This window comes from Saccostrea cucullata, unplaced genomic scaffold (genome assembly GCF_032062105.1).
Source record: "Saccostrea cucullata isolate Sc308-1 unplaced genomic scaffold, CSIRO_AGI_Scuc_v1 ctg265, whole genome shotgun sequence".
NCBI classification, from domain to species: domain Eukaryota; kingdom Metazoa; phylum Mollusca; class Bivalvia; order Ostreida; family Ostreidae; genus Saccostrea; species Saccostrea cuccullata.
In genome coordinates, this window is record NW_026927443.1 from 1,283 (window position 1) to 24,366 (window position 23,084).

The window sequence follows — 23,084 nt, forward strand, 5'->3', positions numbered from 1 at the left end:
GAAGTGACGTCTTCAATATAAAAAAAATTATCAATAAGTTCAGATCAATATCTATCAGATCTGAAAGTTTCGTGAAAATCGACTGAGCCGTTTCCGAGAACTCGCGTGCACACAAATCGGTAAGAAAAAAATAATAGGGAAAAAGAAACCGAACGAAAACAATAATGTCTTCCGTTGGAAACGGAAGACCTTAATAATACAACAATTATCTAATCTGAAAAAAAAAACAAAGGACATGGGTATGTTATGTTATGTTTTTATTATCAGCTCTATGTAACAAGTAAATAACTTTACATTATATTGGAAAATGTTGTTGAAGACGACTACTTAAATAATTTGGCTTAATGAGCGTCTGATTTAATCACTTTTTTTTCAACCAAAAAAATAAAAGACAAGAATAATGTCAGGAATAAATATATTAATTTTTCAGTCCTTTAGTGATGGCGTCCGGCGGTGGCGTCATTGACCAGTACCACGTGTTGAACCATTGAGGTAACAGAGAGACGGGGTAAAAATGATAGATACAGTCAGGTCCACATCTATAACGTTTCTTTGGCATCACAGAAAACAGCGCGTGGTAAATGGCGGTGGTCACCAGGGACAGATCCTTACACTGAACATTTGGAATACCATCCATCGATTCCTTTGCTACAAAACAAGAGTAATACTAAGACTCATTTTAGTAAATTTTATTCATAAAAAATAGTCTTCACCATAGTCTTACTTTCTTTGAACTTACTTTTATTTAACCATTGCTTTCCATAGAACTCCTGAACTTCTTCGTCAGCAGCTTCGTATGCTCTCTGTAGTGTAGCTTTCATCTCGTTTATATCTACGATTATGCTTGTTTTGAATGCCCCTGGCTGGATAGTATGAATCGTCACACCAACGTCATACAGTTCCCTTCTGAAAAGTACAGGTTTAAAACATCTGTAAAAATTATTTTTAATGAAAATAAAGTAAAATTCTTTCAAAGTATTATTTCATCTTTGAGAATGTTCTTAATGAATTATAGTATACAGTGGGACAAAGGAATTCAAGTTTAAAAGTCCATTTAAACAATTCAAATTAGGAGCAGAGCAAACACGGACCTCCAAAACATGAGAAGTGGGATTAGGTGCCATGGAGGTCACACCCACCGTGTGCTGCTTGCCAAGGTCGGAAAATAAAGGGAAAATCCATCTACAATTCAGTGTTTTAATTGCCTAAAATAGTATGAAAACCCTTAACTTTCGACTTAATGATATAATGTATTTGCTGACAAAGTCATTGTTTCATAGAACCATAGAACTTACTCCATGCTTATTTCAGAATAAATAGACTAAATGATACACACTAAATAGGAAATATCAAGTTAGATGTGAAGATTTATCATTTATTTGCAATACTGTGTGGCTAGACTTTTTTTTCTTTTTTGTTTTAGACTCTAATACTTCAAACTTCTCCTCTCTTATAATTTCATTTTTTCCCTGTTTAAGATTATCAAGTTTATGCAAAATTGTTAGTATTTGTTTGTTGTTTAACGTCCCTTTCGAGAATTTTTCACTCATATGGAGACGTCACCACTTCCCCGTAGAGGGCTACAAATGTTGTCGTATACTCGACACTTTGGACCATTGAGCAGTGATTAATATTTTTCTGTGCCAGCACCTAATGCGACACGGGACTTCGGCTTATAACAGGTCTCATCCGAAAGACCGGTCTCCACATCCCATAATGGGATTCAAATCGGCGACGCAAAGATCAACTCCTTACTTCGCTACTCTATACAGCAGACGCTCTAAACACTGAGCCAAGCAGCGAAAAGTAAGAATTAGTACCATGTAAATCAGTAGATCCTTACCTTAGGCATTCTGCCATACTTTCAACTCCAACTTTACTGATGACGTAAGGAACCCGACAGGCCTGTTCCCGGAAAACACACTCGCTAGTGACATATACAAGTCTACCTTTCTCTTTTCTCACGAGAGGCAAAAATGATCTTGTCATGTTTATGGATCCAAACAGGTTTACCGATAAACATTTTTCTACAGCTTCAGGTGAATGAAACTCCAAAGGTGCGTGCAAAACCTGTAGACCAGCATTATTGACTAGCCCCCATAAACCTAAAGATGCAAGAATAAAATATATATTCCGGCAATCAAACACAAGAAAATCAAATGATCATCAGAAATTGCTATATTCAATCCTACAAAATGACTTTATTACTGATATTAGCAAATATGACCTATCACTGGGTAGTACTTTACCTGACTGTTTTAATAGCAGTTGTTAGACTATTGTTTTTGCACTAAATTTTAATACTGAATGTTCTGTTTACTTGATCAATATAAAGGGTTCGGGGCGAGTATTAAAGTCCAATAGGGGATGCTTACCTAGGCACATGATCCCAAGTCAGGAAATTCCAGAGCTCTGTGTTATGCTCTGTTCTTCGATTTGTATTGTTTAAAGTTTTTCTGAGATTGATCACTAACTTATTTGATTTACTAAATTCTCACCTGAAGATTCTGGCAAATGACGTTTGACAAATTCCACAGCATTACGGATGCTGATCTGATCCGTGACGTCAAGTTGTAAAACACGTAGTCTTGATGACGTATGTTTCTTCAGTTCTGTTCCACCCTTCTCGGTTAGACATGCTGCAAACACTGGTACACCCTGCTTATCCAGTAAACGGGCTAAAGCATTTCCAAAGCCAGAATCACATCCCGTTATGAGGACGTAGCGATTATTAATGCCATCAATAGATGTTTTTCCTTTGTGATACTCATAAATTTTGTATAAAATATACAAAAAGATTATGAATAGAAATAATAGGCAGCACATGTTCGTATTTGTATCAGTTAAGATAGAAAACTCAGATAATGGTCAGGTTGATAACTAGGCCATATCTTCGGAAGGTATTGCGCTTCTGACCCAACCACGACAAACAGGTGTCATTTGTTCCTTAAATAGAGGCGACACTAGTATGTTGCAGATATTTCTGATGAGTTGGCCCCGTGTCACTCATAAGAGTAAAATCATTTTGCAAGTGATAATATACAATCAATGTTCAGTTGTTAACCTGTCGTATCATTAAAAAGAAACTACAGGTGAACTTCGCCTAAAGGTTGATAAACATTGCAGTTCTAACAGGAAATAAAATGTGCAGTGTAACTGTCGACTTAAAATGAAACGGACAATAACCATTCCGAATGTACTGTAACATTCCTATTGTATTGTACATGTGTATTTGCTTGCTTTAAATTCAATATTATTTTTTAAATACGATTTATTTACCTTTCACGAAAAAGAATCAGAAAGTTACTAAGTTACTACATACCAGGCACAACTATAACTATGCAAAGTATTTGCAGAAAAGTTTTCTCTAGGCGAGAATAAAGTACCATTGAAGTGGTGTTATGGGAAAGTAGGAACGACAATAGCTAGTTAAGGAGGACTGCGGACAGCACCAAGGACATGGCAGAAGGAAGACAGTAGAGTGTCAAATGACGATTAAGAAGTTCAAGAAAAGAAACAAATAGGGAGAAAATTAAGAAGGCAAAATGAATAGCACTAAATGGGGAGAAGCATGAAGATATAGACACACTTCTTGAAACGATATACTTCAGAACCAGCAAAGAAGAAATTTTAAAAAAAATTTAAAGAAGTGATATACATGATAGAAGAGACCGATTCGGAGTGGACAACACAGAAACATCATGGGAGAGAAAATTGAACCTTCCTCGGTTTGTTTCTGGTGTGGTTGAGATGAGGATATCTACTGGAAACCAGTGGAATGTTTATTAAACAGAAAAAAAAATTTAAAGGAAGTAAATTCGGAATAGAAGAAGGATCTCCATATATTTCATCAAACGCTCAGGGAGAATAACAGATTAGAGATTGTACTTCCATGTAACTTTTTATTTTATATAGTGTAACTGACTTCAGAACTTTAATCAACATTAATCAACATATAACTTCCGGATAGGAATTCAGACCAAATGTACTCGTATGTGAAATGTAGAGATACATCATTAAACATTATGGCTCATTACACTTTTAAACATTGATTTGTTTTATCAAATCCGTTCGTGTTCAAGATGGTCAGTTTAAAGTATACCCTTGCTTAAGAAAAAGAGATACACAGAAAAAGGCAAGTTGATGATCGAAGCTTGCTCAACTTTGAATTTTTAGAAATTCATTAGAAATTTATTTAAACACATCAGAAAAAGCTTTAACCAAAATAAATTTCTTTAGGTTAATATCTATGTACATTCTCAATAATTAAAAGAAAAGGAGCCGAGACCCCGGATGGATTTTACATGTAATTCGTACCTTGGCTGGAAAAGTCTCATGCCAGTTTACTAGTACTTGTTATGTGTGATGAAGATAATTGTTAGTGGATTTCCAGGTCTTTACTCTCTGAAGTGTTTCTTGATTGTATAAAATAATACCCCATGACTTATATCTTACACAGTTCTACTTATCAATGACCATTGGTTTATACCTGTACTTTAACAAGAAACAGTCATCAAAAGAATTCTCTGATGTAATGTTCAAATTGGATCTCGATGTATGAACTTCTAAAAATTGTTGAAACAACGACAATAAGCAAAAACGTTTCGACAAAATTGACTCATCGCAGGAATAACCATGAATGTTGGTTTTCATAGATATTTTATTATTTTTATAAATTCTTTGTAACTTATGTACATCATACTTTAATACTTAATTAAATGTATCCATATGACACACATTTTAAAATAGGAACTTCAATTATGTGTAACTGCTTCCGGCTGTGGATTCATTGCCCAGTACCAGGTATTAAACCATTCAGGAAGCAAAGAAATGGGATAGAAGTAATATTCACAGATTTTACCACATCGGTATCGTCTCTTCGGCATCACAGAAAACAGGGCGTGACAGATGGCATTTGTCACCGGGGACAAATCCTCGTATTGAATCTTTGGTATTCCTTCAAAAGATTCCTTTACTGTAAAAAAAAATATAAGTATTTCATTTGTCGTCTTTAACTCCCAACTCAGGTAAAGGTAAATTCATTATTTTGGTCTTACTTTTCTGTAACCATTGCTGTCCATAAAATTGCTTGACTTCTTCGTCCACTTCGTCAAACGCCTTCTGTAGAGCAGATTTCATCTCGTTAGGGTCTACGATCCGGGTTTTAAATGGTCCTGGCTGGATTGTGTGTGACGTCACACCAACTTGATACAATTCTCTTCTACAGTGTAAAGTGGTGATTTATAGGAAAACGTTTCTTATTTGTAATAACAAACAAGGGTAGTATTTTCATATCTTTCAATACGCCTATAAAACTTGTTTTCTTTAAGGATGCTATATGCATCATTTGTTTGTAAATTTTTAATAAAATTCTCACACTTCTGTTCACAAGCAAACATACAAGCAGCATTTACAGATCAACATCATCATAAACTGTTAAATCCACTTTATAGTTAAAAATACATTATATAATATATTGCCTTGTTCTAAGAAATATGATCGTCATTTTCATTTTACAAGTACAACTGCATAAGTCATTGTAATTTATAAGTAATTTTGATTTAACATTTAACTGCTTAAGTCATTAAATGTAAAATCGAAATTATGCAGACATTGGATAAGTAAGAATCTGAAAGTCAATACTGCGATGCTGCCAGCATCATAATGTTTCTTCTTTGTTTTTTTTTTTAAGATTTGTTGGAATGGAATCTAGATGTTTGATTTTACTTTCTTTGATTTAAAATTGAATAAAAGGCATGCCAAAGCATAGTAAATGGAACTTTGCCCCTCTCACCTTAGGCATTCTGCAAGAGCTTCGATTCCAAATTTACTGATGACGTAAGGTGCCCGACACGGCCACTCTATAAAAGCACTGTCACTAGATATGTACACAAGTCTACCTTTGGCTTTTCTAAGGAGAGGTAAAAATGACCTTGTAACGTCAATCGAACCAAGTAGGTTGACCTTCAAACATTTTTCTATCGCCTCATGAGACTGAAACTCCAAAGGAGCATGTAAAACCTGTAAACCTGCATTGTTGACGATTCCCCACAAACCTAGAAATATTGAAGTGAGACAGGAATTGAACAAATACAAGAATGAAAGAATAATCGAAGAACATGTATGTAAATTGTTATAGATTTAAAAATGGGGTGAGTTATTTAAAAAATTACATGTATAACCTTTAGAAAACATTATAGCACTTATATATCTTTTAAAAGACTCGAAAAAATCTGAGGTTAACTTTTTGTGGTAAAATAAATCGAAAATAATAATGATGTACGTGTACTAAGGTGGAATACTTTGTGGAGAATTTTCGCATTATCGGAAATAGAACTTATCTTAAGCTTAACATCGTACGAAAATGAAGGGATTATTTACCTGAAGATTTTGGCAAATGACGTTTAACAAATTCCACAGCATTACGGATGCTCTTCTGATCCGTGACGTCAAGTTGCAGAACACGGAGTCGTGATGACGTATGTTTCTTCAGTTCTGTTCCACCCTTCTCGGTTAAACATGCTGCAAACACTGGAACACCCTGTTTATCCAGTAAACGGGCTAACGCATTTCCGAAACCAGAATCACACCCCGTTATGAGGACGTAGCGATTATTTTTGTTCTCAACTGAAGTTTTCCCTTTGTGGAATTCATAAACTTTATATACAACATAAAGAACGACGAAAAGTGCCAATATCAGGCAACACATGTTGACATTAAATGAACGTCATTGATAAGCATTTCTTCACATGAAACCAGATAACAGAGCCATATCGAGCGTATCGCTTCAATCGAGTCAAGGGATATAGGGACTTCAATCGGTCCTTTGAATATTTTATTATTCTCCCCCTCCCCATATAAGTACAATTAATTCTTTCGTATGGGTCGGGGGTATATTTTACCAGTGGAATGATTTAGAAATAAATATTCTTACCGACAACTTTTATAAAAGACTGTGTTTAAATATAATACATCTATTTAAACATCCACAAGTATTAAAAAAGTACATCCATGTACATTTCATTTTATTAGTAAATTATTTCAATCCGGAATAAAGGTAAGTATTCACCCCTTTTACCTTTTTGCTCAAGCAATATTATTCTGAAGGATATCAATCTTTTGTTTAAAAAGTTACAAAACTAAGCATTTATAAAAATTGTTGGGACTTCTGATCAAAGACATTTTTAATATTCATTCATCAAAAGAGTATTCAAAGATCATGTACTGCCTAGAAAAGCTAAAGCACAAAAGACAGAAAATATCGAGGTTTTAATAAATTTAATGGTTATACATTGATAAACAGTCTTCTACTCTCTGTGGTCGACTAATGGATGGTCAGTAAGGTGGACGGCGTTGTCAAGGTAACTAGATAAATGTTCTCATCTATGCTCTTTCAACACATGATCGTGGGGATTGGAGGACGCGATGGACATTAATGCACCAAGATTGGTCAAGGTTTCTCCAGGACACCCGTCTTCGACTAATGATTTTGAAGAGTTCGGTTCGTGTGTTTGAGTTCTTGATTTGAGGACTACCAAGCTATTTTTATCTTTCTTTAAACATTGTAAAGATATTTCATTTAGTTCGTCTGATTCATTTCCTTTTACCACCTGACCTCCTCTACATATAGGTTCTCCTGCAACAAGAAAAATGTGAACATAAATTTAACTGACTCATCAAAACCAATGCACCAAGGCAATACTTATATTTTTCAGAGAAACACAAAAATTACTTACTCTTTCTATTGACATTTTCAGTATAGCAAACTTCTTCGGATTCGGCGCTACAATTATTTGAATACAAAAAACAAACAAAACAAATTTTGTCTTTCTTTAATCTTCTCAAATGTAAATTTCATATACGATCAAACATTGATTTGTTATCAGAATGATTTCTGAAGGATATATAAACATGCATAAAAAAGGTTAGGTTCAAACTGTCAATAGAATGAGTGTTCATTTCATGCAGTAACATTTTAAAAAAATATATATTTTCTATAGCTAGCATGTTATATGATTATATCAGTTAGAGTGGTGTCACGTGGACCCAGTGTGCTGTGCGGGTCCTGGGGCTCTGGTTTCAGGACACCATTCTTGCCAAACAGAACATCTAGAGACCCACTACTCTCTGTGGGTTTTACTCCTCCTCTGCTGGGCATTCTCGAGTTCATACCGGTTTTGTCCTTCCCAAAATTGGACACCTCCTCATTCGGAGCCCTTTTGGCCTCGTCCGAAGGAAGAATTGTTTTTTCTCGTTTCCCTAGTCCTTCTGGTGGTTGATCTGGAAAAGTAACCCTCTTCTCAGGCTTAACACTTTCGGAATTTTCACCCATTTCTTTATCAGGCTTATTTTTCATATCCTCTTTACTTATCACTCCATTAGGTTGATTCGTCTTCAAAACATTCGCCTCGTTTTCGGTAAGGTCAAACACGGTGACTGTTCCATTCGGTATGTTCTTCTCTTCCTTGTGTTCTGTTTTATCTACTTTATCTGCTTTATCTTTCTTTACTTTATCTCCATTTGTTTCATCTATTTCTGGCACTTTTTGTTCCTTGCTTTCCTTATCAGCATCTACATCTTGCAATTCGCTGTCAATTGTCACCAGTATTTCCGGTTGTGGAACCGCCTTGTTGTCATCCATTTTCTTGTTGTCTGTGTTACTGGATATATCATCACTAGATGTGCTACTGTTGGTGTTATTATGACCACTATCAGTGGACCTGTTGTTGTTATTAAGACTATTATCAGTGGACCCGTTATTTTTATTGCTGAGATTCTTATCTTTGGTTTTGCTGCTGTTGTGGTTCGTATTGACCAAAGGTTCCGGCATTTTCTTCAGACTGCCAACCGTTCCAACAGTAATCAAAGGATTGATTTTTCTCTCTAAAATGACACATAATAAAATAATGTTCTCTGATTTAGTGCTCTTTACCTCTGCATATTTCTGACGTAATTTAAATTATAAATATTGTTGATGAATATCATAAAATAAAATTTTCAAGAAAATATTTAATATACTTCGACATTAAGATATATTATATCAAAATTTATAAAGCACTAAATAAACCTACTGTAAAACAGCATTTTATAAATACAGACCATCCAATAGGTGAACCTAGGCATTGACCTGAATATTATTAAAGTAAATTCTGCTCTGCTTATGTTCTCCTATTGTTTGATGATTTCAGCAATTAACTTAAGAAGAGACAGGACACCATTGATGTCCCAAAAATAAAAAAAATTTAACTATATTCAAATAAAGGAATAAATCACTATTTATAGATTTGATTCTTACTGGTGAAAAGTTTTTCCTCTTGCTTCTTTTTGAAATATCTATACCCCAGTACTGCCCCTATAATGATTGCTATAACTAATACCGTCACCACCACGCCCGCCACAATGGCGGCTGTGTTGTCCGAATCTTCTGGCGAACTCGGTGTCTCTATGTCTATGGTTTTAAAAAGCAAAGATTACAGTACATGCATGCATAAATGATAATCTGTAATTAGTAAAGTATTAAGGTTTTTATATCCTTATACTTAATAAGAAATATAGTTTTTACTTACAACAGGTCGCTGTAAACATAAAATGTATTTTTCATTAGAAACTTCAGCAAAATGATAGTTTAGAATAAAAATGAATATCCCATATACATAAATGGTTCAGTCAAAGTAATACTCGCTCTCGAAAAACAACACAGAAATCATTTAATTAACCATTAGTTAGAATAATTTGAAATATTGTACTTTTTGGAGATAAAAACTAAGCATTACATATTACTTGAATGTTTTCTTTCAAAAAAAAACTTGCATAGGGTGTCTTCTTTCATTAAAAGACACGGCCATTCCCTTTGTTCATTTCAAATCAGATCATGTTTAAAAATATTTTTAAATAGATCAAAAGAATTTTGTCACATTCAGTAATTGTATCTCGGAACGGATTTAAACCTATGGTCATGAGAAAATATTCTGTAACGTGTAAAACAAAATGAACGACATCCTTACTATTGGCTACAAAATAAAGCAGACTTCCCGGGGCACTCGGTTTGATAATATATAATAATAATAATAATAATAATAATACTTTATTTTAAGAGGGTGACCCGATTAGTGCAAGGCACTAGTCTTCCTCGGGGCCCTCTAAGCATGTTCACAATAATACAATAATGAAATCATTGTACAATAATAAATAATACGACAAGACGTAAAAATACAAGTACATATAGATTTCAGGAGATTTTAGTTGCGGCATGTTATTATGAATTTTTCTACATTTTTACGAAATGTGTGTAAATTCTGTGAAAAACGTATGTACAAAGGTAGTTTGTTCCATAAATGAACACCGGAATAATGAAAAGAATTTTTAAATTGATTTGTTCGATATTTCGGTAGATGAAGGTCATAGTTTGTTTCAGATCGTAGAGCATAACTACTAGAAGAAATAAATTCAAAAGAGTCTCTTAAATAAGTAGGTGCCATACCATGAAGTGTTTTGTACAGTAATATATATTTATGAAAATCAATCAACTCGTAAATAGTCAGCCATCCAAGTTTTTCGAATAATGGTAGTGAAGGGGCATCATAAGCCACATCTAGTATAATACGGGCTGCCCTTTTTTGCAATTTGGTAGCTGTTTGACCAGAATCACAGTTCTCTCCCTTTTCTGATGCTGTGACATTTTCCCCATCAAATTCAATCACCTAAAATGTTAAAATATCTTCTTAAAATTGACAGTTGGTGATTGACAAGAATTGCAGAAGCATTTGAAAAATATCAAGTTCCAAATGAAAAATAATCAAGCTCTAAAGTAAAATAAAACCACATACAAAACAAGTGAATCTGTAAGCTCTTGGGGATACAGTAAGAGTGGTATCAAAGTTGATGACACTCTGGTAATATGTGCTGCCATTGTTGAGGGTAGCGACACAACCCACATGTCCTCCCGCTGTAAAAAGAATAAATAGATATATAACATGCTTTATTTTCTTCACTGTGCAATTGTTTTCAAATCCTTTATCAGAAAGATGACAGCAATTCGAATGAAAGAACGCGGGACATTGGTGGTCACTATCTTTGAACAGGAGTCTCTACAGAAGTTTACCATTTTTGATAAGTCAACCAAATTGACTTAGTGTCATTTCATTTAAGCGAATTGCAGCCAAAATAAAAACACGAGTTAAAACTAGTAGCAAGCAATGTGTACATTGTGGACTCATAAAATCTATGATAAAAGGTTGTGTCTTGTTTCTGTGAGAAAGTACAAGGTAATTTAATCGAGTCACGTGATGTAAAATAGTTATAAACTTTATAACGAAAAAATATATAGAAACATCTCCTGATTTATCTGCATGTATTTGTGAAGCTTAAAGATTGCACTTCTAGAATATATTATATCTTTCAACAGAGCCGAACACAGCAGTAAATCAAAATTGTTAAGAAAGGTCGGAAAAACAACAAACTTCATCAATAATACTTAGGATACTTTTTGGTTGACAATCTGGCCGAAAATGAAAGATTCTGAATTGTCCATAAAACTAGCTATTGAATTTGTGATTACAAGTATCTAAACTTCCTGAACATAACAAAAGATACCAGAGAAAGCCACTCTGGTGTTGCATAGACTGTAATCAAAGACCATGTTGGTTCTGTTGTTGTTACAGACGTCTAGGAGGGAGTCGCCCCAATTCAGGCCACACTCAGCTGAGGAGGAAGTGTGAATGTAAGTGAACACCCCCAAGAATGGCTTAGCGCAGTACGACATGGCCTCAGATTCAGAACCTACAGAAAATACAGTAGTGAAAAATGTAGAAAAGGGTACTATTAAATATGACTGTATACATGGTGAACGTTTATTTCTTTTATAATCGTATCATTGAGATTTAAATGTACTGATACAATAATCAAAATATATTTACTTCCACTTAAGAATTAATATATATCTATATAATCTGTTATCATGCGTCAATACGATGATTTTTTTCAACTCGACATTTAGATATATCGAGGACGTACTGTCCATTTTTCCATTCCTATGTCGATACGATCCCTGTGAGCTTGAGATACTGTATAAAAGGAAATTTTTGCCCCGTTTTATTTTCGCTCCTTTCGACCTTACCTCAGTTGGGCCATTTTAAACAGGGGTGATTTCAAAGAATACTGCTAAAATTTCTTTTAACAAAACCATGACTGGTGCAAAACTGTTTGTAAGGGCGAAAGGGGCGAAAATAAAACGGGAGCGAAAATTTCCCTGTATACAATAATAGATACCACATAAGCTGACACATGAGCCTGATGAGTCGTTATGTAGTGTATATTTGCATCTGCACTCTTAACTATCTCTTTTGTTATATACTAGTAGTTTTAAACTGAATATAATTTCCCCCTAAAATGAGGGTGTTGTGTTTCTTTTGACTGGCAGTATATGTTTCATATTAGGATATTTATCTGACAACAAAGCCTAATGATAAACGTGATGACTTAAACTTTTTAATAGTCAAATTCACTTACTTATGCAGACATTTCTTCATCACCTGCATACAGTATTTATATCTCTCAGCTGTTTCGATACGCAAGAGCATGATTTACGTATGTACATTTGTAAAACGAGGTAAATTATTGACAATAAAGATGACGAAACAAAAATATCAGCGACTTGTTTGAAGTCCTTTCGTAAGTTCTATGGTCGATACAATCACTGACAATGACTTTTTCAGCAAATACAATCTATCGCTGTCAAATGCTGACTGATGTTTTAAAACTAATTGTTAGACCATAATTTACACTCTTAATTTTCGAGTGATTTTTCCGTTATTCCCGGCCATGACAAGGGGCACACGGCGGGTTGACCGGTCAGCAAGAGATGCTCATTCCTCCAGGTACCTGATCCCATCTCTTATGTTTTGGAGGTTTGTGTTTGCTCTGCTCCAATTTTGTAATGTTTAATTAACGTTTGCGTTTGAATACTGTTTGTTATCTCCGCAAACATCATGGAGATGTTGTTTATAATCTTGTACGTCTTCCCATAGTGGGTGCACAAGAGAAACTTAAGCCCTGCGAAATGTGCGGTTTTAAACTTACCGGTCCTTTGGTGACTTTATCGTCGTATGGATTTAAAAAATTACAATCATTGTTTTATAACATGCACAATAATGAAATGGTGCAAACTCATTTAGCAATCCATCCCATTTTTTTTTTTGTTTACATTTGCTGAATCGGGGTAGGTTTTTTTCTGCATCCGCTGCAACCGTTAATTTCTGTACAAACTAAGAATGCATTTCATTATTTAAACATTTTACCTTCCTTGACAAAGACATGGAAAAGCTCGATAGGCTGCCCAGTTTGACAGACATCTGTATACACCATGTACAGTCCTGTCCCGAAATTGTTTTCTGAAATGTGGAGAATCTTAATATAATTGAAATGTAAAATAAGGACATTTCTTGATACATTATAGCTTTATAAAAAACAAGAGGTCCAGGGGCCACATCGCTCACCTGAGTACTGTGGTTAGGAGAAAAAGCAAAAATCAGTTTAGTATTGATAAGCTTAAATACACGAGTGGTCCAAACCTTTCCCTAAAAGGCAGAAAGGGTTAGGAGGAGTGGGTACAATATGAACAAAATTGAATCTACAGAGCTTTCAAATAAATATGACAAATCTTGGCTTTGCTGTTCTAGAGATGTTTTTCCTATATACTCCTATGTTAAACTGTGATCATCCATTGTGCCTCCACCCTACCTAGGGAGTCATGATTTTGAACAAAGTAGAATCTACACGTCCTCTGGATGCTTTCACATAAATATGAACAATCATGGCTTTGGCGTTCTTAAGAAGAATATTTTTAAAGATTGTTCCGATATACTCCCATGCTTAACTTTCATTGTCCATTGTGGCCCCAACCTACCCCAGGGGTCATAATTTGAACAATCTTGAATCTATACCACCTGAGGATACTTCAATATAAATATGACGAACTATGGCTTTGATGTTCTCAAGACTTTTCCTATATACTCCTATGTCAAACTTTGTTCATCAATTGTGGCCCCACCCCTTTCCCAGGGGGTCATGATTTGAACAAACTTGAATTTACACGACCTGAGGATACTTCCATATAAATATTACCAATCATGGCTTTGCTGTTCTTGAGAAGAAGACTTAGAAGAGGCCCTGGGCCTTGAGAAGTGAGTCATAAGTTTTAAGAACTTGTGCCAAATCCCTTTGTAGTTAGAAATTCCAATAAAATATGTTCAAACCAAGAAGTTTTTCAAGACTTTCCCTATATTTACCTATGTAAAACTTTGAGCAGCCATTGTGGCCCCGCCCTACCCCCGAGAGTCATGATTTGATCAAACTTGAATCTACACTACCTGAAGGTACTTCCACGTGAGTTTCATCTTTCCTGGTCAAGTTGTTCTTGAGAAGAAGATTTTTAAAAGATGCCTTTTTTTTTTTGAAAGCGAGAGTGGCCCTTTTCAACCAAGAATACTTTGTGTTAAGTTTGGTTGAAATTGGCCCAGTGGTTCTTGAGAATGAGATGAAAATGTGAAAAGTTTATGTCGACAACAACAACGACAACGACTACAACAACGAAAAAAGACAAAGGACAAATTAAAATCCCTTAAGGCAATTAGCCGAAGATAATATAAGAATAAATCTGTAAAGAAATATGTTTTTATAATCTTTGCATGTTTTCTTTAAATCTAAGTCAGAAAAATTATTTATGTAGACCCTCAAAAAATTCAAACAAGATGAACAAGGACCAGATCACACACAGTATTGAAAAGTTTAAATATACTTGTAAAAGTAGGTTAAGGGGAAGGAGGGGGGAGGGGGTATTTGACCAAACTTAAATCTTTCTTTTCTATGGATGCTTTTAAATTAACATTACACATAATGGCTTTGCTATTTATAAGATGAAAATTTTTTATTGATATAACCTTTCCTTTGTGTATCTATGATCTACTTTAAGGGATTCTCTATTCTCCTAGTTGGTCATGATTTGAACAAATTTAAATCTACATGACCTTTTTCAATGCTTTTTTATTGATGATCAATAATAGCTATGTTGTTCTAGTGAAGAATTTTCATGATTTTTCCTAAGTATTCCTACAATAAACCATGATCATCGATTGTGGCCCCACTCAACTCCCGCGGGTCATGATTTGAACAAACATGAATTTACACTACCCGAGGATGCTTCCATATAAATAAGATATATGAACAATGAGAGTTTTGCTGTTCTCGTCGAGAGGAATTTTAAAGAATTATTCTATGTAATCCTTCTTAAAACTTTGATCACCCATTATGACCCAACCTTGCCCCAGGAGTCGTGATTTGAATTACACTTGAATCTACACTACAAGAGGATGCTTCAGTTTAACTATGACCAATCATTACTTTGTTGTTCTTGAGAAAATTTTTTTTTCAAAGACTTTCCGATGTATTCCTATGTTGAACTTTGATCCCCAATTGTGGCCCCACCCTACCCTTGGGGGTCATAATTTGTATAAACTTGAATCTATGCTATCTGAGGATGCTTTAATATAACTTTGGCCAATTATGGATTTGCTGTTCTTCAGAAGAATATTTTTAAAGATTTCCCCTTTGTATTCCTTTGTTAAACTTTGATCACCCATTGTGTGGGTCATGATTTGAAAAAAAAACTTAAATCTGCTCTACCTGAGGATGCCTCCACATGTGTTTCATCTTTACTGGCCCTGCAGTTCTTGAGAAGAAGATTTTAAAAATACTTTTTAAAGATTTTCCCTGAGGATGCTTCCACATGAGTTTCATCTTTCCTGGCCCAGTGGTTCTTGAGAAGAAGATTTTAAAAATGTTACATTACTTTTTCACTAATTCATTATTATTTCCCCTTGGAAGAGGGTGTGGCCCTTCCTTCAAACAAATTTGAATCCCCTTCACGCAAGGATACTTCGTTTTAATTTTGGTTGAAACCGGCCCAGTGGTTCTTGAGAAGATGATGAAAATGTGGAAAGTTTACAACAACGACAACGACGAAAGACAACGGACAAATTTTGATCAGAAAAGCTTATGTGAGCCTTCGTCTCAGGTGAGCTAAAGTAAAAACATACCTCTTGAATTATAATAGTAGTAAGAATATGTAGTTATCGACGTCAGCTCCAAACACAGATACCAGTAGTAAGTAGTCCCACCTGCATTACTGTATGTATTGGCAGTCCTTGAATTTTTAAAATAAGTTTCAGGTTATTTCACAGTTTACTTTAGCCAATAACTAGTACTGTGAATCTGATACTAGTTATGTGCAGTGTTGTATAGTTTCTGATAAAAGTAATTTTCTTTATGTCGACATAATTAAAATAATATATTCTTAGTATATATAGACACCTGTACGTCAGGAAAATTCACAAATACTGACTCTACGAATTTCACATTTGAATTTTTCTTATCTTTTTTATTAAACAGGAATATTGTGGTAATTAACGGATTAAGATCTTTAATCCTTTTCAAATGGTATGGTAGGTTGAGTTAAAAAAGAAAAAAAAAATGTGCATAAACTTAATATCACTATTTAACTTTTGACAAAAGAAGTAAAATTATCAGGTTTGTTACTGATTGTTCAAAGAATTTTATCGCCTTAATCAATAACATACATGAAGAAGCGGTTATACCATCTATGATCTTACCTTAAAACGTAGTAACTTCCTGAAGTAAAATCACAGGTAAAATTTGAAGGTGTGACTGAGAAGCCGTCCGCTACAATATCATACTGTGATAAGTACATGATGGTGTCCGTAAATTCTGCATTTCCAAAATTACTGCTGATCCAAGTACCCCGTAAAGTATCCGGAAATGTACAGGCGCCATCTTTCAATTTTAATAATTGTGAAAAAACAATAAAATGCCAAAAATTGCAAAAAGACAAAATTTTATGATTAGATGACATATTTCATAGAAAGTTATCTTCTGTGTAAAGAAAGGTAAAATCTTTAATAAATATTTAAATCATTTAACCTTTTTTTATAATCTTTGTTTGCTTACCTCCAGTGCGTTGAAAAGAGGTGAAAATAATTTTCAATGTTATCCAAAATATTAATTTTAACATTTTATCCAAAGAACACATTCGTTAGACTTAATTCTGATTTTGTTTCGTAACACATGGTTCAGTCTTGTAATTTAATTCTTATCTGTTAAAATGTGTTAAGAAAGTGGAAGACTAGCTTTGTATGTAACTAAACCACGATTTACACCCTTCACTTATTCTTTTATTTTGTTCAAACCTTTCATTACCATTAGGGAGGTTTCGTAATACAGACGTGATTTACACCGTACAATAGATTCCTATATACTAGTATTATACTTCATTAGTAGTTAGAAAATCCACCTATAGTGATTGTAATAAAACTGTGAATGAAACAAAATAATATAAATTAAATACTAGTATAGTTCAAATTTTTGGAAATCGTTGAGATAAAGTAACCGATCAATAACAAAATTTTTAATGCGTTTCCATATTATGGAACTTCATCCTTTGGAATGGTCTTGACACAGGTAATGCATGTGTGAAATACGAAAATCCTAGGCTACCTTCTCTCATTCAAAAAGTAAGAATAAGATTTTAAGTTTTTTTATACAATTGCAAAAGGTAGATATCATTTAAATGTACTAAATCAAACTGTTTAATTTTTGTCAGAGAAGTAATAAACAGCTTTTCATTAGAAAGACAGAGGAGAAAAATGAAGGCATCATAAAGATAAAAAATAATAAGAGAAAAAAAATGGAATTTAAACCATTTTAAAAAAAGAACTATTAAACTAAACTATGGAAAGAAAGAAAGAGCTCTAACTTACTAATTTATACTAATTTAAATAAAGCCAGAAGAGAAAACAAGAGTGCTAGATCCCAAAAAATAATAAGGGAAAGGAAGAAGAAAGATAGAATGTAAAAAAAAATCCTTAATTACAGAAAAAAATAACTATATGATGAAAGAAAGTAATAAAAAGTTCTAAATTTAATAAAAGAAACTGATGAGATAAATTGTGCTTCATTTTGACCCCCCCCCCCCCCAAATCAAAACATTCAGTTAAAAAAAAACAAGAAACTAAAACATGAGAGGAACAATTAATTGAATCTATTTTTTAAATGAAACATATGGAGATAACGAACAGTATTCAATATCCAAGTCCATAAAACAGTACAAAATAGGAGTATATTTAGATTTTGCCCCAAAAGAAAGAAAATGACTTACATTAAAGAAATATTTTCTTAAAAATGTGTTTCAACAAGAACGTTTTGTAATTGAAAATATTTGTGAGAGTGACTTCTTTAACTTTCAAAAGAAGTCAAACTAAACTTTTCTATGTTCTTAACCAGAATATTGTACAGAAGGGATTTTATAACCTCCGAGATTTCTCCTATAATTTTGTTCCTCATAAAAAAAGAGAGAAAACATCATGCATACCCCACATATGGGGGCGCGAAATGGTGACATCCGGGGGTGCGGAATTCGAAGCGGAATTTGCAATGTTCGTTGACCTGATTAGCTTTCCTACAGTGATTGCGATGAAAATAATCCTAAGTTCACTTAAGGCGGAACACAGTGATATCCCAGCTTTTACTCGTTTCCCAGCTCGGGATTCGTCCTAGAAATACATGAACACCTCTGCAATACCTGGCAAGAGCATTAGGGAACGCAAATTAGACCATTTCTTTGTGAAAATTGGTGCCTTATGTATCATTCAGAGAATTCCACCTCAAATAAAGGGGACAGACTTCAATTTAAGCGTGTGGCACTCGGGAGGGGGGGGGTAGAGATTTTAGTGGAGGCTGGGGGAGGAATAAATCTCTAACTAATGGAAATGAATTGTTTCTACAAAAATTATTTTGTTTAAACTGTTTACTAAACATCTATTTGTATATTTCGACATAATTAAATTTTAGTTGTAACATGTCATTTCATTGGATAAAAGATTTAATTCATATTGTATTGCATTACTTGGATACGTCACAATGAGCTATACGTCAATATACACTTATCCACTGGGTGTGAGTGGGATAGCTCTTTTATCAAACCCGCGACAGAGAACTATTCCCCGAGGGCTTGCCCGAGGGGAATAGTTCCTGCCAAAGAAATTCAAACCTCAGAAATTAAATTATACATCAGTATAATAAAACGCTTATCCACTGGGTGTGAGTGGGATAGCTCTTTTATCAAACCCTTGACAGGAACTATTCCCCTCGGGCAAGCCCTCGGGGAATAGTTCTCTGTCGCGGGTTTGATAAAAGAGCTATCCCACTCACACCCAGTGGATAAGTGTATAATATACTCCGCTTGACGTTAATTTTAAATATTAGTTCAGTTTGAAGTCATTTTTGGAAGAAAAATTGTCTCTTAGTCTACAATGAAATCGAATTATAAGGAATGAAGCTTATTTTATCCTATGTCATATACGATACATCATCATGTATATGCATAACTTGGTCCAAGTTACGTTTTATCGTATATCATAGGTTAAGATAAGCTTCATTCCTTGAATATACTTAGGATATACATATCATTCATTTACAGTAAACAGACACTTGAGCAATAGTTTAGAGTACATATTACATATATACTAATTGATAGTCCATTATTTATACACTGAATTGAAGGCGGATTTTCCCATTATTTCCCGATCATGACAAGGAACATACGGTTCGTGTGACCGGTCGACAGGGGATGCTCACTCTTACATGGCACCTGATCCCACCCACGATGTGTAGGAGGTCCGTGTTTGCTCTGCTCCTGTTCTTTATTGTTTTATGGACTTTTGATCTTGAATGCTATTTGTTATCTCCATATGTTTCATGTATGTAGAATTTATTTAGAATTTTAAATATGCGTGTTCATACAGTGAAGTTAAATATACTGACTGTTGAAAGGAGATGGGCTTGCAAAGCGTTCAGAATGCCCATAGATTCAGATATATAAAAATCATATTCAATCTGTGAAAATAAAATTTTGAGTAAGATTTTGCATTATTCAGGTCCAGTCCAAAGAATATTTCTACCTATGCAGCTATTAATAGCTACTTAGGTATTTAAACCTACTTAAAGTAGCTATTTTACCTACTTTTTGTATTATCTGCATTGTGTGGCCAAAAGACCGAACGGCGCAACATGGTGAATACCATATATTTCCATTTCCAATTGTTTTCCCTATGATAAACACTCAAAAGTGAATCTTGTTAATTTCTCCGTGATTCCTGTGGCATGTAAATTTCTCTATTGAAATACTACTGAAAGGTCAAATGTCAAACTTGCATGTATATGAATGGCGTATAAATACACTGCAGAAGAAAAAGATGCTTTGTTTAATTGTTTACCAAGTAATTAGATTATGATATATCTTTTTACAAACAAAATAAATAATGAATTATCTTCGGATCAAAAGCAAGTCACTAGCGCAACGCTGTCCATTATCACCGAGGCCTCGCGAGACCGAGAACTACACTTCCGTAAACATAGTAAACAGCCCATCTGAACCACGTGGAGAAATCGGCACACATAGATCTATACTCCATCATCCGATACAGACATCGTCTCTCAGTCATTACCATCCAACTTCTTATGCAATTCAAAGTCCTCTTTTACTAGTATTTTAACACACATAGTTCGGTTTCTTGACCATGCTGACCAACTCCCGTTTCACCAACTGCAACATTGCATTCAGTATGGCGACGGAGAAGTGACCTGGAGCCTATATACGTGTTCGTGCTTCCGACGATCTAAATGTAGGTCACATATATAATTAAAGTTAGCAAGATTGCTTTGATCATAATATAAAATTCTTTTCTTGTTTATTTTATAATTGTTTATATTTGACTGCAGTATAACTAAATAATCAATAAATTTGTTTCGTGTTTGTATGGGACTATTTTTTTATAGTAAAATTTGACGTCATGGGGCGGGGCAATGGAAAATAACATGGAATGCCTCGTGCATTTCAAATCTACTCAATTAGACGGTATTTCAATTTATTTTTAGATTGTTATTTCAAGTAAAAATGGAAATATAAGGAATCACTGTCTAGTTAGGAGGGTATGCCAGGGACATCAACAATATAGTGGGAAACTTGGGATAAATTATCCATGTTTCCCACTATTGTTGATGCCCTGGCATACCCTCCTAACTAGACAGTGATTTCTTAAATATTTTGACACAGTCACACTAATGATGAATGCGTCGAAATTTTGGCCAAAAAATGATTACTTCCTAAATCTTCAATTTTACATTAGTTTCTATGCAAAATTGTTAATTTACGAAGTAATCATTTTTTGGTCAAATTTTTGTCATATCCATCATCAGTTTGACTGTATCAAGAAAATTGGTATTCACCATATTGCGCCGTTCGGCCGTTTGGCTACAAAATGCAAGTAAAGCAGAAAGTAGGTAAAAAATAGTTACTTTGGTTAAGTTTAAATACCTACGTAGCTATTAATAGCTACGTGGGTAGAAATACCGGGTAGTCTTTGGACTGGACCTGTTTTAAAATTATGATAAACAAAACCTTTCTGAGAAAAATTTTCTCAAAAAAAAAATTATTCCAGACCTGTTACATGTATTGTAAATGGTATTCGTGGGGTTTGTACCCCCAGCAGTTTTTTTTTGTGTGGATATTTTGGTAGTATAATAAGCATTACTTGATACATGTATTGATAATGTAACCCTTTTGTTTCTATAAGCCTTTTTAAACGTGTCGTTTTAGAATGATACACTCAAAAACGATATATAAAAACGGCTTATAAATTAAAGACAACCGGGGGGTCTACTCACACACACACACACCCCAAGGCCTGTGAGCATCACTTTCAATTGAGAATTCGCTAACTACATGTACTACACTACACAACTCCTGGTGAAAAGTGGAGTGGACTCTTAACTAAATTGACTTAAAGTATGTCTCGGGAAAAAATCGAATGTTGTGTTATAAAAATGTATTCTAAAGGATAGTGGGTCTTTGCTCCATGATTTTGTTAACCAAAAAATGTAAATTTTACGAAAACTTCCTTGCAGTTGGGACTTAAAACTTTACAACAGCAATAACTAGAATAATGACGCTTGATTGAGCTCTTTTTGTGGCAAGATACTGCAATAAGACTACAGCTGTAGGAGTGGCTATTAATAAACTTTTATAGTTTTTTTTTCCATTTTAGTAACCATGGCAACATCATTCTTCGAAATCAAAAATCGATAGACAGAATTGTGTATCTTAGTGTAGTCTACTCGTGTGCCAAGTTATACTGAAATCAGACCAAAACTGTAGGAGGTGTAGCATTTTGAAAGCATTTCAGAGAAATTTCTATTTTTAGAAACAAAGGCAACACCGTTCATTGAAATCTAAAATGGATATGCAGAATTATGTATCTTGGTGTAGTCTACTTATGTGCCAAGTTATAATGAAATCAGACCAAAACTGTAGGAGAAGTAGCATTTTGAAAGTATTTCACAGAAATTCCTATTTTTAGTAACCACGGCAAAACCGTTCACCGAAATCAAAAATCGATAATCAGATTTATGTATCTAAGTGTAGTCTACTTGTGTGCTAAGTTATATTATTATACTTTCATGTTAAATACTAAAATCTGATTGGTTTAGACGCAGTTAACAATCCGTTCGATTACCCTGAGCCTTAGCAACACACGTGACAACGGGTAACACAACGGTAATGCCACATGCGTGGAAATTATGCGCGTACGGTTCACCGTAGAATTCTCAAAACGTCAGTTGCGCGTTTGAAAGAACCGGAATTAACTTGACGTCAATAAAAGCTTGCGTCCCATATAGCTTACTTGAAAACAACAAACGACAGACGATACATGCTTGCGAGTGTAGAAAAACATGCTTGCGAGCCAGAAAAAACGAAACTTTATATGATAAATGACTCTAATTCGAGTATCAAACAAACAATAAGGAGATTAGTGAACCGGTAAGTGTGAAAGCTTTCTATATATGAACGTAAAGACGATCGACGGTTTTTTTTTTTTGCTGACGTCCTAAATCAATAAGACATTCAGTATAATAAAATAAATGGTGCCTGTTTTGGAGGGTAACATTTGAAATTGACA

General features: G+C 34.3%; 3 protein-coding genes across 4 annotated transcripts; all 3 read right to left on the minus strand.

Moving 5' to 3' along the window:
* Positions 1 to 270: 270 nt before the first annotated feature.
* LOC134274482 (retinol dehydrogenase 7-like) lies at positions 271 to 3,071 on the minus strand. Of its 2 annotated transcripts, none has more exons than XM_062756757.1 (4): positions 2,499 to 3,069; positions 1,844 to 2,105; positions 740 to 906; positions 271 to 648 (listed from the first exon to the last, which is right to left on the minus strand). In XM_062756757.1, the coding sequence occupies exons 1-4, from the start codon at positions 2,824 to 2,826 to the stop codon at positions 419 to 421; spliced, it is 987 nt and encodes a 328-aa protein (XP_062612741.1). In that variant the 5' UTR covers positions 2,827 to 3,069; the 3' UTR covers positions 271 to 418. The 2 variants fall into 2 exon arrangements, with proteins under 2 accessions (XP_062612741.1, XP_062612742.1); XM_062756758.1 differs by having other exon boundaries at positions 585 to 648; positions 736 to 906; positions 2,499 to 3,071.
* Positions 3,072 to 4,691: 1,620 nt separating this feature from the next.
* Positions 4,692 to 6,913, minus strand: LOC134274483 (retinol dehydrogenase 16-like). The gene is made up of 4 exons (XM_062756760.1): positions 6,382 to 6,913; positions 5,795 to 6,056; positions 5,058 to 5,221; positions 4,692 to 4,975 (listed from the first exon to the last, which is right to left on the minus strand). Exons 1-4 carry the CDS (start codon positions 6,707 to 6,709, stop codon positions 4,755 to 4,757), a joined length of 975 nt encoding a protein of 324 aa, XP_062612744.1. The 5' UTR covers positions 6,710 to 6,913; the 3' UTR covers positions 4,692 to 4,754.
* Positions 6,914 to 8,008: 1,095 nt separating this feature from the next.
* Positions 8,009 to 16,138, minus strand: LOC134274508 (bromodomain-containing protein DDB_G0270170-like). The gene is made up of 8 exons (XM_062756793.1): positions 16,092 to 16,138; positions 13,296 to 13,388; positions 11,593 to 11,778; positions 10,827 to 10,945; positions 10,604 to 10,700; positions 9,296 to 9,448; positions 8,721 to 8,883; positions 8,009 to 8,687 (listed from the first exon to the last, which is right to left on the minus strand). Exons 2-8 carry the CDS (start codon positions 13,360 to 13,362, stop codon positions 8,009 to 8,011), a joined length of 1,464 nt encoding a protein of 487 aa, XP_062612777.1. The 5' UTR covers positions 13,363 to 13,388; positions 16,092 to 16,138.
* Between the last annotated feature and the right edge of the window lie 6,946 nt (positions 16,139 to 23,084).